This window comes from Protomyctophum parallelum, assembly GCF_964188405.1.
Source record: "Protomyctophum parallelum genome assembly, chromosome: 10".
In the NCBI taxonomy this organism is placed as follows: Eukaryota; Metazoa; Chordata; class Actinopteri; order Myctophiformes; family Myctophidae; genus Protomyctophum; species Protomyctophum parallelum.
This window is the reverse complement of record NC_139704.1, coordinates 1,262,831-1,275,330: the sequence shown is the minus strand read 5'-3', so window position 1 is coordinate 1,275,330 and position 12,500 is coordinate 1,262,831. Positions and strand designations below refer to the sequence as shown.

General features: G+C 43.8%; 1 protein-coding gene across 1 annotated transcript in view; it reads left to right on the top strand.

The window, feature by feature from the left end:
- The window catches only part of syndig1 (synapse differentiation inducing 1), a gene marked incomplete at its 3' end in the record, with an annotated part of 22,159 nt that overhangs the window by 6,228 nt on the left and 3,431 nt on the right, over positions 1 to 12,500 (top strand). Inside the window, exons 4-5 of the mRNA XM_083774648.1 lie at positions 7,609 to 7,716; positions 8,598 to 8,735. Coding sequence (XP_083630774.1) covers positions 7,609 to 7,716; positions 8,598 to 8,735 — 246 coding nt within the window. The remainder of the gene's footprint in view (positions 1 to 7,608; positions 7,717 to 8,597; positions 8,736 to 12,500) is intronic.

Here is a 12,500-nt window from a genome sequence, read left to right as displayed (position 1 = left end):
AAAACCAGACGTAAAAAACTGTGAACCTCCAATCAACAACACCTGGCCCTCTGAAGGCCAGGTCATTTATGTCCTCTCTGCCCTGTCTGTAGAGGGTGACAAAGCACACTAACAGGAATGTTAGACATGGCATGATGGCACATACATGATGTGATGGCCTATAGTAGATCGGCTCCTACACACCGGCCCCAATTGTATGGTGTGTATAACTAAATACAATTTATTAATACAAAGTAATGAATGGAGCCGATTCTTCATATTGTGTCAAAATAGGAAATTACTTAACTTAAAAATGTCTACTGGGGACAGGAGTCGTCTTCAAGCAGCAGACATAGTTTTGTGATGGGTCGTTCAAGAACACTGGTTTGGGTTTTGATCTTCACAGAACGAACTAGGCCTTTGGCATCTGGCATGGTTTCCATCACTCTTCCCAGAATCCATGACCCTCGGGGTGCTGTCGAGTCGACAATCATGACAATGTCACCCGTCTGAATATTTTTCTTCTTACTTGACCATTTTTGTCGCTCCTGCAACAATGGCAAGTATTCTTGGGTCCACCTTTTCCAAAACAAGTCAGCCATGTACTGAGCTTGTCTCCATCGGCGTTTGATGTACATGTCAGACTTTTGAAAGACTCCCGGTGGTAGAATGGGTTTAGACCTCAAGGTCAGGATGTGGCTGGGTGTCAGTGCCTCCAGATCGTGTGGGTCAGATGACATGGTGGTGATGGGCCGACTGTTGAGAATCGCTTCAACCTCGCACAGGATGGTAAACAGGCCTTCATCATCAAGCACTTGCTGGTGCAAAACTGATAATAGGACTTTTCTCACCATTCTGATGAGCCTTTCCCACACTCCACCGTGGTGTGATGCTGATGGGGGGTTGAAAGTCCACTTGATGCCATCTTTCAATAAAGAATTCCTCAGTTTGTCCTGGTTCAGATTTATTAGGGCTTCACGTAGTTCTTTCTTTGCACCGACCAGATTAGTGCCATTGTCTGAACGGATGTGAGATACTTGACCTCTCCGACATATGAATCTCCGAATGGCATGTACACAAGAGTCTGTGTCTAAGGAGTATGCCATCTCTAAATGCACTGCCCTACTGGTCATACAGGTAAAGATCACTCCATACCGCTTGACAAGGCTTCTTGCTCTTTTTACTTGGATTGGTCCAAAGTAATCCATTCCAACATTTGTAAAGGGTGGCAGATCAGGAATTAGTCGTTCTTGGGGCAGATCTGCCATTTTCTGTACTTTGGTCCTTCCTGCTACACGTCTGCACACAGTGCACTTGGTGATCACCTTTCTTGCTGCTGAGTTTGCATTTGTGATCCAGTACTTCTTACGAAGCTCAGACATCATGTGATTTCTTCCACTGTGGCCTGTACACTCATGTATGTGACGTAGTATCAGAGTAGAGATTGGGTGATTTTTGTGCAGGATGATGGGATGTTTTACCTGTTGGGGCATGGCTGCACGGTTGAGACGTCCACCAACTCTTAATAAGCCATTATCCAACACTGGATCCAACTTGAATATGCGGCTTGTTTTTTGCACACAAGATGGTGCCATTTGCAACTTTGCCAATTCTTCAGGGAATGTTTGACTCTGGCTAATTCCAATGATGACTTTTTCAGCCTCTTCCATGTCATCTACAGTGATGTTCTGACCGTTCACAATGGAGTTGAATGGGTGCATTTTTGAAGCAACATTTTTGCTTTGGCAACGTGTAGTTACACCAGTTTCCTTGAGTTCCATTTCCTTTCTCTTTCTTGCAAGTTTTCTCAGAACATCTTTAAACTTCAAGTACCAAGCCACTGCCTTCTTAAGTCTCAGCCAGTCTGAGAAGTGAGTTAGTAGCTGGTCTGTTGGGCTTTGTGTGTTTTGAACATTGGTTGTATATGAGACAACCTTTCTTTTGACCTCTTGGTCATCCACTGGGTTAAACTGTAAATCAACGTAGTTAGCTGGCCAGTCATTTTCAGAATTCATGAGAAACGTTGGACCTTGTATCCATCGTTTGCATTCAACAAACTTCTTGGCACTTAGTCCTCTGGAAGCGAGATCTGCTGGGTTGAAATTTGTGCTTACATACCTCCACTGTGACGCGCTGGTGTTCGCCCGGATCGCAGCTATGCGATTGGCTACAAAGGTGTGGAATCGTGTTTTTTCATTGGAAATGTATTTCAACACAGTCTGACTATCTGTCCAAAAGACAGACTCCTCGAGTTCCAGTTGTAGTTCCGACCTCAGCATTTTGTCCACTCTTACGGATAGTACTGCAGCTGTGAGCTCCATCCTGGGTACTGTGATCTGTTTCAAGGGAGCCACTCTTCCTTTTCCCATCATAAATGAAACTGACACTTCCCCTCTGCTGTTTTTCATCCGTAGGTAGCTCACAGTGCCATATCCATCTTCACTGGAGTCTGAAAAGTGATGTAATTGGGAGCTTGTTGATTCTCCAAAGTCTTTTGGTTTGATGCAGCGAGGCACGCTAAAATCGGTCAGCTTTGTCAGACTAGATGTCCAGTCGGTCCATTTTTTAGATGTTGCTTGTGGAATGTTCTCATCCCATCCATACTTTTCTTTGCATAGTTCCTGGAGCATATTTTTCACAGGAAGGGTTAGTGGGACTAAAAATCCAAGTGGATCATAAACTGAACTTAATACAGAAAGCATTCCTCTTCGAGTGAGTGGCTTTTCTTTCAGTGTGATTTTGAACACAAATGTGTCATTTTCGACATTCCACTGTAGTCCCAGTGCCCTTTCCATGGGGAGCTCCTCTTTATCCAAATCCAACGTTTTAACTTCTTTGGCTCGGTCTTCCTCGGGAATAGCGGAGAGCACAGTGCGGCTGTTACTCATCCACTTTGTGAGATGAAATCCTCCCATGTGACAGGCATTTGACAGGTTTTTAACCATTTGTAGAGCATCCTGTTCTGTGGCCATTGACTTCAAACAATCATCGACGTAAAAGTTATTATTAATGGTGCTTGCTATTTCTGGGTGTAAATGAGCCTTGTTGTCCTCGGCTGTTCTTTTCAATGCAAAGCTTGAGCAGCTGGGTGACGAAGTAGCTCCGAATAGGTGAACAAGCATGCGATGTTCGACTGGGCTTTTACTGACATCGCCATTAGGCCACCACAGAAATCTTAGAAAGTCAACGTCCTTTGCAGACACCCTCACTTGATGGAACATTGAGCGGATATCTGCCATAACAGCCACGGGCTCCTTTCTAAATTTCAGAAGCACTCCAATTAGGCTGTTTGTCAAATCAGGGCCTTGCAGCAGCTCAGAGTTGAGTGACTTTCCCTGGTAGGATGCACTGCAGTCAAATACAACTCTTAATGTTTTCTTTTTGGGGTGATACACGCCGTGATGTGGAATGTACCAAACTCTCCCGTCTGTCTTTTTTAGCTGCTCTGATGGTATCACTTCGGCATAGCCCTTTTCAATTACATCGGCTACAAAGTTAATGTACTCTTTCTTGAAATGTTCATTCTTTTCAAATTTCCTTTTCAGCCCTAGGAGGCGCTGTTCTGCAACTGAACGATTATTTGACATGATAAGGTTGTTTCTCCTGAAAGGCAAATCTAGATAATAGTGTCCATCTTTTAGTGTTACACTATTATTTGCACATTTTATGAATGTCCTGTCTTCCATTGACATCTCAGGCTTATCCTCAGATGCCTTCTCACTGAAGTCTTGATTATATTGACTGATCAAGAGCTGCTCTATTTTGTCAATTGAAATTCTATTACATTGGACAGTTGGATGGCAGGTTGTGTCTGTGCCATCATGATGTCCAAGCGGTCCATTGACAATCCACCCCAAATGTGTTCTCACAGCAAACGGTCCATCTCCTTTGCTGTTAATTACCTCCAGTGGTTCCATTACTTTTGGGGCGTCTGTTCCAATCAGCAACTCCACTTCAGCATCAATGACAGGGATGTGCACTTTGTTCAGATATGGCCATTTAGATAGATCCTCCTTTCTGATGATGTTCTCTCTAGTTACAGGCATTTCCTTCTGTGTGTAAATGCCTGGAAGAATATAAAAGTCATTAGTGTCCAGTCCAGCCACTTCTAGGCCTGAAACAATGCGTGTTTCGATAACTTTCTTCTGACCCATAGTTCTTAATAAGATGTTAGTTTTTCTTCCTTGAAGGTTGAGTCTAGCCATTAGCCCCGCTGTACAAAATGATGCCGTGCTGCCTGGGTCAAGGAATGCATAAGTATGCACTGTTGTGTTCCCTTTCCTGGCCTTTATTTGAACCGGCACTATTGCAAGTTTGCAGTTGTCTTCACCGGCCCCAGTAAGACCGCTTGTCAGCACGGAAGCCATGGCTTTGTCTTTGGTGATTTCCTTCGTTTCAGATGGGTCTCTGTAAATATGTAGCATTTTGGGGTGCCTTAGGCCACAAATGCTGCAAGTTAGTCTTCGTCTACATGTTGCACTGACGTGTCCTTTGCACATGCAGCCGAAACATATTCCATTCTCTTTTAGAAAAGTGAACTTTTCGTTATGTGTCCTCTTTTCCAACTCTGGGCACAATTCTAGTGCATGCTCTCCTTCACAGAATAAGCATCTCTTTACAGAAAACTGACTTTTCTTTTCCTGGGTTCCTTTTTCTTTTGCAGCCGTCACGGTTGTTGCAAAAATACTTCCTTTTATTTTGGGGTGTGATTGTGACTTGGACCTTCTTGTGTCTTTATTCACTGGGTCGTCTTTAATGTCACCAAAGATGGGATCTGTAATAATTCTGACTTGTTTTTCAAGAAAAAATACAATGTCCTTAAAGCTTGCTCTTCGGCTGTGGTTCTCCTGGAAGTCACATACTATATTTCTCCATTTGTCTCTTAGGCGGTAAGGCAGCTTCTTAATGATGATCAACAGATTAGAAGGCATATCAAGCTCGTGCATGTAGTTGACATCTTCCATGGCATTACAACATCCTCGTAGGAAAAGACTGTAAGCTTGCAGAGCTGTAGTGTCATCAGGTTTTATTGACGGCCATAAAAGAGCCTTCTCCACATAGGCTGTTGAGATTTCATGCTCGTTGCCAAAATGCTCCTTCAGTAGAGACTTAGCCTTCCTGTATCCTCTGTCTGACATCATGTGTAAGCAACTCCTCACAAGTTCCCTTGGTTGTCCTTGGGTATACTGTTCCAAATAATAAAGACAATCTGTGGGATTTGGGTTCTTAGTTTCGATGTTATGTTCAAAGGATTTTATAAAGGTATGATATTTAAGTGGGTCACCATCAAAAATGTGAATTTCCTTCTTGGGCATAGAAGACAGACATTGTTGTTGAATGAGTAGGGCTGTGATTTCGTTTTGTTTCTTCATGACAGAATAGATATTGTTGCCTTGTTCAACTGGACCTCTGATACCCATCTGGCTTGCCACAGGTGCTGTAGTGCGAGGCCGGACGGCCGGATCCACAGCTCTGCCTGTGACAGTGCCTGCTGGTGCTGGTGCCCCAACATCTCTCTCTGGTATTGGGTTTGCTGTCAGTGAATAGACAGCGCCACCTGTGGGTGCTGCAATTAGAGCTGGTGCCTGTCTGGGTTGTGAGGGGACCTGTCCTGGAGTGGGTTGTGCATGTGATGTGGAAACAGCTGCCTGCTGTCTCTTCTCAAAATATGATCTCATCCCATCTGTCACTTTAGATGTAATAGAAACATCAGATCTCCTTGAACCTAGCACCTTCATTTTTGCCACATTAGCAGCCATGTTTGTGTCCAGCTCCAGCTGTTCTTTTTGTCTTCTTAGCTGCTCCATTTGTACCTCTAGGGCATGTCTATCCTGTATCATTTTTTGCTTAACGATGAGAGCAGCCATTTCTGCCTCAGCTTTCAATCGTGCTGATACTGTACTTGAAGCTCTACTAGAACCTTTTGTTTTCTTGCTTGCATTTGATACACTGTCACCAGGTTGAATCGTTTCCTGTAAGTCAACTGTTTCAGATGTTGCCTGTTGTGATTGAGTTACCTGTTGTGACTGATCAGAGTGCATTTGAGCATTAGGTGGCATTGTCTCCTGCCGCCCATCATTTAATTTCACCTCCTGTCTAGCAGGTATTTCAATATGCCGTACATGTCCAACATTCATTTCCACCTCTTCAGGTGAACACATAAATTCAGTAACTGGCCCAGTTTCTTCCACATTACTTATTTCATGCATTGACATTTCATACATTGGCATTCCAAGCTTAACAAACCACAGTTTCACATCCTCCATGAAATCTTTATGGTGTTTTGAAACACGTGAAAACCACACATTCTGATTTTCAAGTTCCTCCTGTGGAATTGATAAGATTAGTGAATCGTGTACTGCTTTTGCATTTTCGTACGCATTTATCAGTTCCCCCATTGTGCTTTGCACATCCTTTGCATTTGCGTCATTTTTCATTAGCCCTTTAATTTCTCTTGTGAGCTCTTTCATTTGTTTCACATGTGAGTGGCGGTCCTTCTGATTCTTTTCAATTTTATTACCCAGCGCTTTGGCTGAGAGCTTGACCCTCCTCCTTGTGTCCTCCTCCATTTGATCCATTCTGTTTGTGTCTGTGACGTTTGTGTCACTCATTTTCCATTTCCAACATGTAATTCACAGCAAGAATACACAGCAGGGGTGCACACAACACCAGCCAAAATCCAAACAATAGTCCCCAATGGACCAGCAGTAGTACTTCTTTCAACTGTGTTCAAATTCAACCAAATACACAGAAGAGAAGAACCTGCTATACAATACGATTGTATTTCTCACCAATGGCTGTGATGCTTTGCTGCTTGTTCAAACATTTTCATTGCTGTTGTCCATATGTCACTCCAAACTGAGTCACACTCTTCTCCAATCCAGAAATCAATCCGTCCAAACTCCATGAATCCATGTTGTCCATTTAGTCCTGTACTCCAGAAAGGTAGTTTTTTACAATTGTAGAGACCTTTTGTTCTTTGTGGTGGTTGACTGAGAGTACCTTTTTCCAACTGACTGGCTTTGTGCAGTAAACTTGACCAAAAAAGGGAAATGAGGAATGTCCAGGCGAAGAATTAAAGTTGAACTCAAAAGGTTTATTTGAACCAAGTTGAAAACAAAAATAAAGATACTTTTAGCATATAACTGTAACTGAGAATAGAAGGAGGTGTAGAACAAAAACCAGACGTAAAAAACTGTGAACCTCCAATCAACAACACCTGGCCCTCTGAAGGCCAGGTCATTTATGTCCTCTCTGCCCTGTCTGTAGAGGGTGACAAAGCACACTAACAGGAATGTTAGACATGGCATGATGGCACATACATGATGTGATGGCCTATAGTAGATCGGCTCCTACAAATATCTTAAAATCAATTTTAAGTGCTATTGGATTCCCACACTTATTTCATATTATATATTTTATAAAAAGACAATATCTATAACAAGTTATTGTCATTCTTAACTTTAAGCATCTTAACACACTTGTTAGCAACAATGAAAACTAAGCATTCGTCAAAAACACACAATATATTGCGATATATCGCGATATACAACACTGTTGCCTTTTTGTGATATTGATATCGCGCAGGTTCATACCTCTATAACGATACGATAACGGTATATTGTGCAGCCTTACAAGGAGGCGCTGCTCCTGGCTGACGGGAGGTTCCTGGAGGAGACAAAGATCCACACGCTGTCCTACGACATCGATGACGACGACGACTTCCAGGAGCTGGAGGTGAGTGAGGAGCAGTGTCAATTTCATTGACTTAAACAGTGGTTCCCAAACCTTTTCATGTCAAGGACCCCTAAATGGACCCCCTAATTAGCCCACGGGCCCCCATTTGAAGAGATATGCCCGGGACCCCCATAAGAGAAGATTTCTACGGTTCCAGCAGTGATTCTCAACCCGTTTAATTTCAAGGACCCCCAGTTTGACATGCATTCGTCAAAGGATTGGCATTTCTATCTGTGAGATCCCAATTTATATTGTAAAATCGATGTTAATTTAACTCTGAGTTAAATCAAAGTTACAGACACATAAGGGTCCATTTAGTTTCAAAATATAATTTAGCTGGGGACCCCCTGGAACTCCCTCAAGGAACCCTGGGGGTGACAAAAACTACATTAAATTCTATTCAAAAGCCTATGATTAAAACGGTCAAAATCACCACTGTACAGTACAGACTTTGTACTTTCTACCAGGTGTAGGAGAACAATGTTGTACTGTATGTACCCAGCTGTGTATCTACAATATCTTGCTGGATGGATGATGGAGGTGAGAGGGCAGGGAACCATCTGGAGACAGCAAGGTGCATTCTGGGAGTGAAGGCTTAACACTCAAACACCTGCTATATAGTTCACATTCAGTGAAGTGTAAGTGATAATATAGTTGTTATTTTGAATCCTGAAAAGTTTACTCCCGAACAGAGACAATATACTGCCATCATTATGGGAGCTGGTTGGTTCTGCATGACCTTCAGGTGATTATAAAGGAATTATATCCTATGGCAGACACAATCTTTGGGACTTAAATGTCAATGCAGGGGTATATGGAACGATGTCATGTGTTGCGTGTGTGTGACAGTGACAGTGAGTACATGTTGATGTGTGTTACAGAGTGACTACTCCAGTGACAGTGACAGTGAGGACATGTTCCTGCTGATGCCTCCCAGAGACCACCTGGCTCTGACGGTCTTCTCCATGCTGTGCTGCTTCTGGCCGCTGGGCATCGCTGCATTCTACCTGTCCCACCAGGTGACCTTTAGTTAACCCCTCCCTGACTAGGCATGTCCCGATACCGATACTTGTATCGGAATGCCCTCCGATATGCCCTTATTTGGTCATATCGGAATCGGCAAGTACGCCCCGCACCAATCCGATACCACAGAGAGAGCCTGCTGTACTGTAGCCTACATGTTGTTTACGCTCCGGAGTCCAGACCCATGCAGTTTAATAATATACAGTCACAACAGAATGCACACTGCTGTCTCGTGTCTCATCACAATCCCAATGCGCCACCCGTGAAGTCGGGGGGGAAAATAAAAAAACAGTCTACTAGTGTTAGTGTAGGCTCGGGGTTCGTTAGCTTAGCGCTTGGCTTAGCGTTAGCTTAGCGTGTAGCTAATGAATCAACCCACTGATTGAACTTCATCTCCGCCTGTAATCTAAGTTATTTTTATTGACAACGTGAACGAACCCCGACACGAGCGCTGCAAAAATAGACAGATCTACAAGCTCTCAACGCGTAGCGAACGGCACTGCAAAAACAGGCAGGACGCGATGCCTTGAGAGCTTGTAGATCAGCAGCCCCGGCCGCAGCAGCTTGTGGGCTCGGTGCGGGGAGGCAAGGGAGCAAGTTACCCTGGCTGCGCAGCTGCGCTGCAGAAACAAGATCTACAAGCTCTCAACGCCTAGCGAACGGCACTGCAAAAACAGGCAGGACGCGATGCCTTGAGAGCTTGTAGATCAGCAGCCCGGCCGCAGCAGCTTGTGGGCTCGGTGCGGGGAGGCAAGGGAGCAAGTTACCCTGGCTGCGCAGCTGCGCTGCAGAAACAAGATCTACAAGCTCTCAACGCCTAGCGAACGGAGCTGCAAAAACAGGCAGGACGCGGCGCCTTGAGAGCTTGTAGATCTGGCTTTTTTAACTTGGGGTGTGTGTGACTGTGTGTGTGTGTGTGTGTGTGTGTGTGTGTGTGTGTGTGTGTGTGTGAGAGAGAGAGAGAGAGAGAGAGAGTTAAAGTGCCAGTTTTGCACAGCACGATTGTAGCATAATTGTAGCTCACATCTGTGGAAAAAATAAATCCCTATTAGGAATAAATTTGCCTGATATAGCTGAATATTAACATTGTATTTTAACATTAATGCTGGACATATTGGTGGTGGTACTTGGTTAAAAAAGGTTGAGAACCACTGCTGTACAGCTGCTTAAATTGTGCTGCCTGGCTACTTGTTTGAAGTGAACTTAAGTTACAGACAGTACTTTGCACTTTTTTTTAAAGCACTCTGGTATCGGTATTCAGTATCGGTATCGGCTAACACAGAAATTGTTGGATCGGAATGGGATCGGAAATGAAAAAAGTGTATCGGGACATCCCTACCCCTGACCCTTCTACCTGTCCCACCACCAATGTTGCGGACCTCTCTGCTGGCACAATCAATCAAATATATATAAATTACATCGATCATAAGCGGCGGGTATGTACTGTACTGTACTGTAAGGCTAGGCAATTCCCAAAAATTATGCTGGGTATTTTTTAAATATATATAATATATGTGCGCAGCATTATATAGAAGGCTATTGTGTGTGTGTGTGTGTGTGTGTGTGTGTGTGTGTGTGTGTGTGTGTGTGTGTGTGTGTTGTCGCTGCCCCCTGGTGATCGCTGATCGGGTAGCCTAATCAGCAGATTGGCTACTTGGTATTTCTGTAAACCTCGTTGCTTTGTAGCAAACAGTAGCGCGCGCTGGTTTGTTTTGGAAAACAGCTAAATGGATATAGCCTACGCCCTACGGTCTTTTTCAAGTTAAAGATAAAGTAATTCAGAAGAAGAAGCTGTCAGCACTCGGCAGCACCAGTGCCCGCACGGTTCACACCACTGCAGCAACACTGACACGTTCAGCGGAGTGGCTGCTGTCTCTGTGCCGTCTGTGAAGAGCCATGAGCCGGGAGGGGCAGCAACACACTGACTCGAGACTTGAGAAAAAGACCCATATCGGCCAAAATATCCCAAAACGATGCCCGGGGAACTTTAATTAAAAGCTAGATGCAGTGGCTATAATTGGGTCAAGGGTGTTGCTTTGGTGAGCAATGGTGTACAGTACAAGATTGGTCAAAGTGACTCATTTTTAGACCATCTGGGGGAAATAAATAAATACATAAATCTGCAGAGTCTAAAAGTGTATTGATACCTGCCAACCAATGCTGCCCGGGTAAACAAAGTTCGGCTTTTAAAGTGACGGTACACATATTAACCAGTTAACAGTTTCTTTAATATTATTTTATTATATTAATATTATTATTAATTTCCTTCCGTTTGTTAGAAATGTTCTGTATTTGAAGGCCTTGTAAAATACTGTATACTGGTTCTGTTAAGAATGTATTGTCTCCCGTCTTTCCACAAAATTATAGAAGATGCTCAATATTGGGCTCGATAAGAACGCGGCTCGATAAACCTGATCGATAAGGTGCTCGTTATCAATACAAATTAACGAGCTCCAGAATAAGAGAATGAGATGAGCGACAGAATGAGCATTAGGTGAATGCTCTGTCTACAGGGTCAATCCATTAAATGATCACTTCACTGTCATCTGGGGACCCCCCCCCCCCTCACACACACACACACACACACACACACACACAAAAAATCATGTGGGGACCCACGTGTCCCGACCCACAGGTTGATAACCACCAGAACATTCTGCATTCCTACAGAGCAGCTCTCATTCCAGAGAGGCCTATACATTATGCATCTGACGGCAGACTCCTCTAAAAGCAGAGGAAGATTACATGGTGATATTCATACGCTATGTGCACAACTACTGCATGTTAAAGTATATAAGCCTATCACCGCTGGGACGCAAGGAGGGACAGACGGGCGGATTAAAGTGTGTGAAAGAGAGAGAGAGAGAGACTGGAAGACGAGGGACAGGGGAGAGGAAGTGTGAGAGCCGGGGAGATAAGAGGGAGAATTCTTCTGACTACACATACGTCATGTCCTAGAAAGAGCGAATAGGGGAAGGGGATCAACTTCACGTGGTTCTTTGTTTGACCCGAAGAGAACTTGTAAATGTGACTCAAAGAATAGCACCCCCCCATTCTCGGGCCAACATTCGTAGAAAATAACAGATCTGACAAGACAAGCTCACAAAGACTTTTTGGTGCGTTGTGACGTTTTATGTGCAAATTTCAGCAAAGATATTTGGCACAGAGGCAAAAATAATAATAAAAGAGAGCACTACATATACAAAGGTTGATTTTGAATCCACGATGTGTTCTGAATACTAATTCAATCTCTCTCTCTCACTCACTCTCTCTTGGTCTCTCTCTCTCTCATCCTTTGTTCTCCTAATATAAAATGTATTCTGGGATAACAGGCCCCACAGCGCCCAATCACATCCACTATTGTTTTCTGTGATTCTCAGAAAAGAATATATTATATTATCAGGAGGAGCATTGATCTCGAATAGTAGAAGCCACCTCCTTGATGAAAAAGAACACACACACATCGACGACATTCAACAAAAAAATAGCAGATTGATATCATCTATTTACAGCAAGGACATGTGTGTATAGACAGACTAGAGGTCCAAGTAGAGTTGTAACTCTGCTATTTCCCACACAGCAGAGTAGCTCAGTGGCTGTGATGATGGTGTTGGTTCTTTTTGTTTAGTCATTAATGAAAATGACGGATGGGAGACCGCCAGCCGCCTTAGCAACACTATACACTCATTAATCACATGAGCATGCACGCACGCACGCATGCATGCACGCACACACGCACGCACCTCTGTTGGATGGTCATT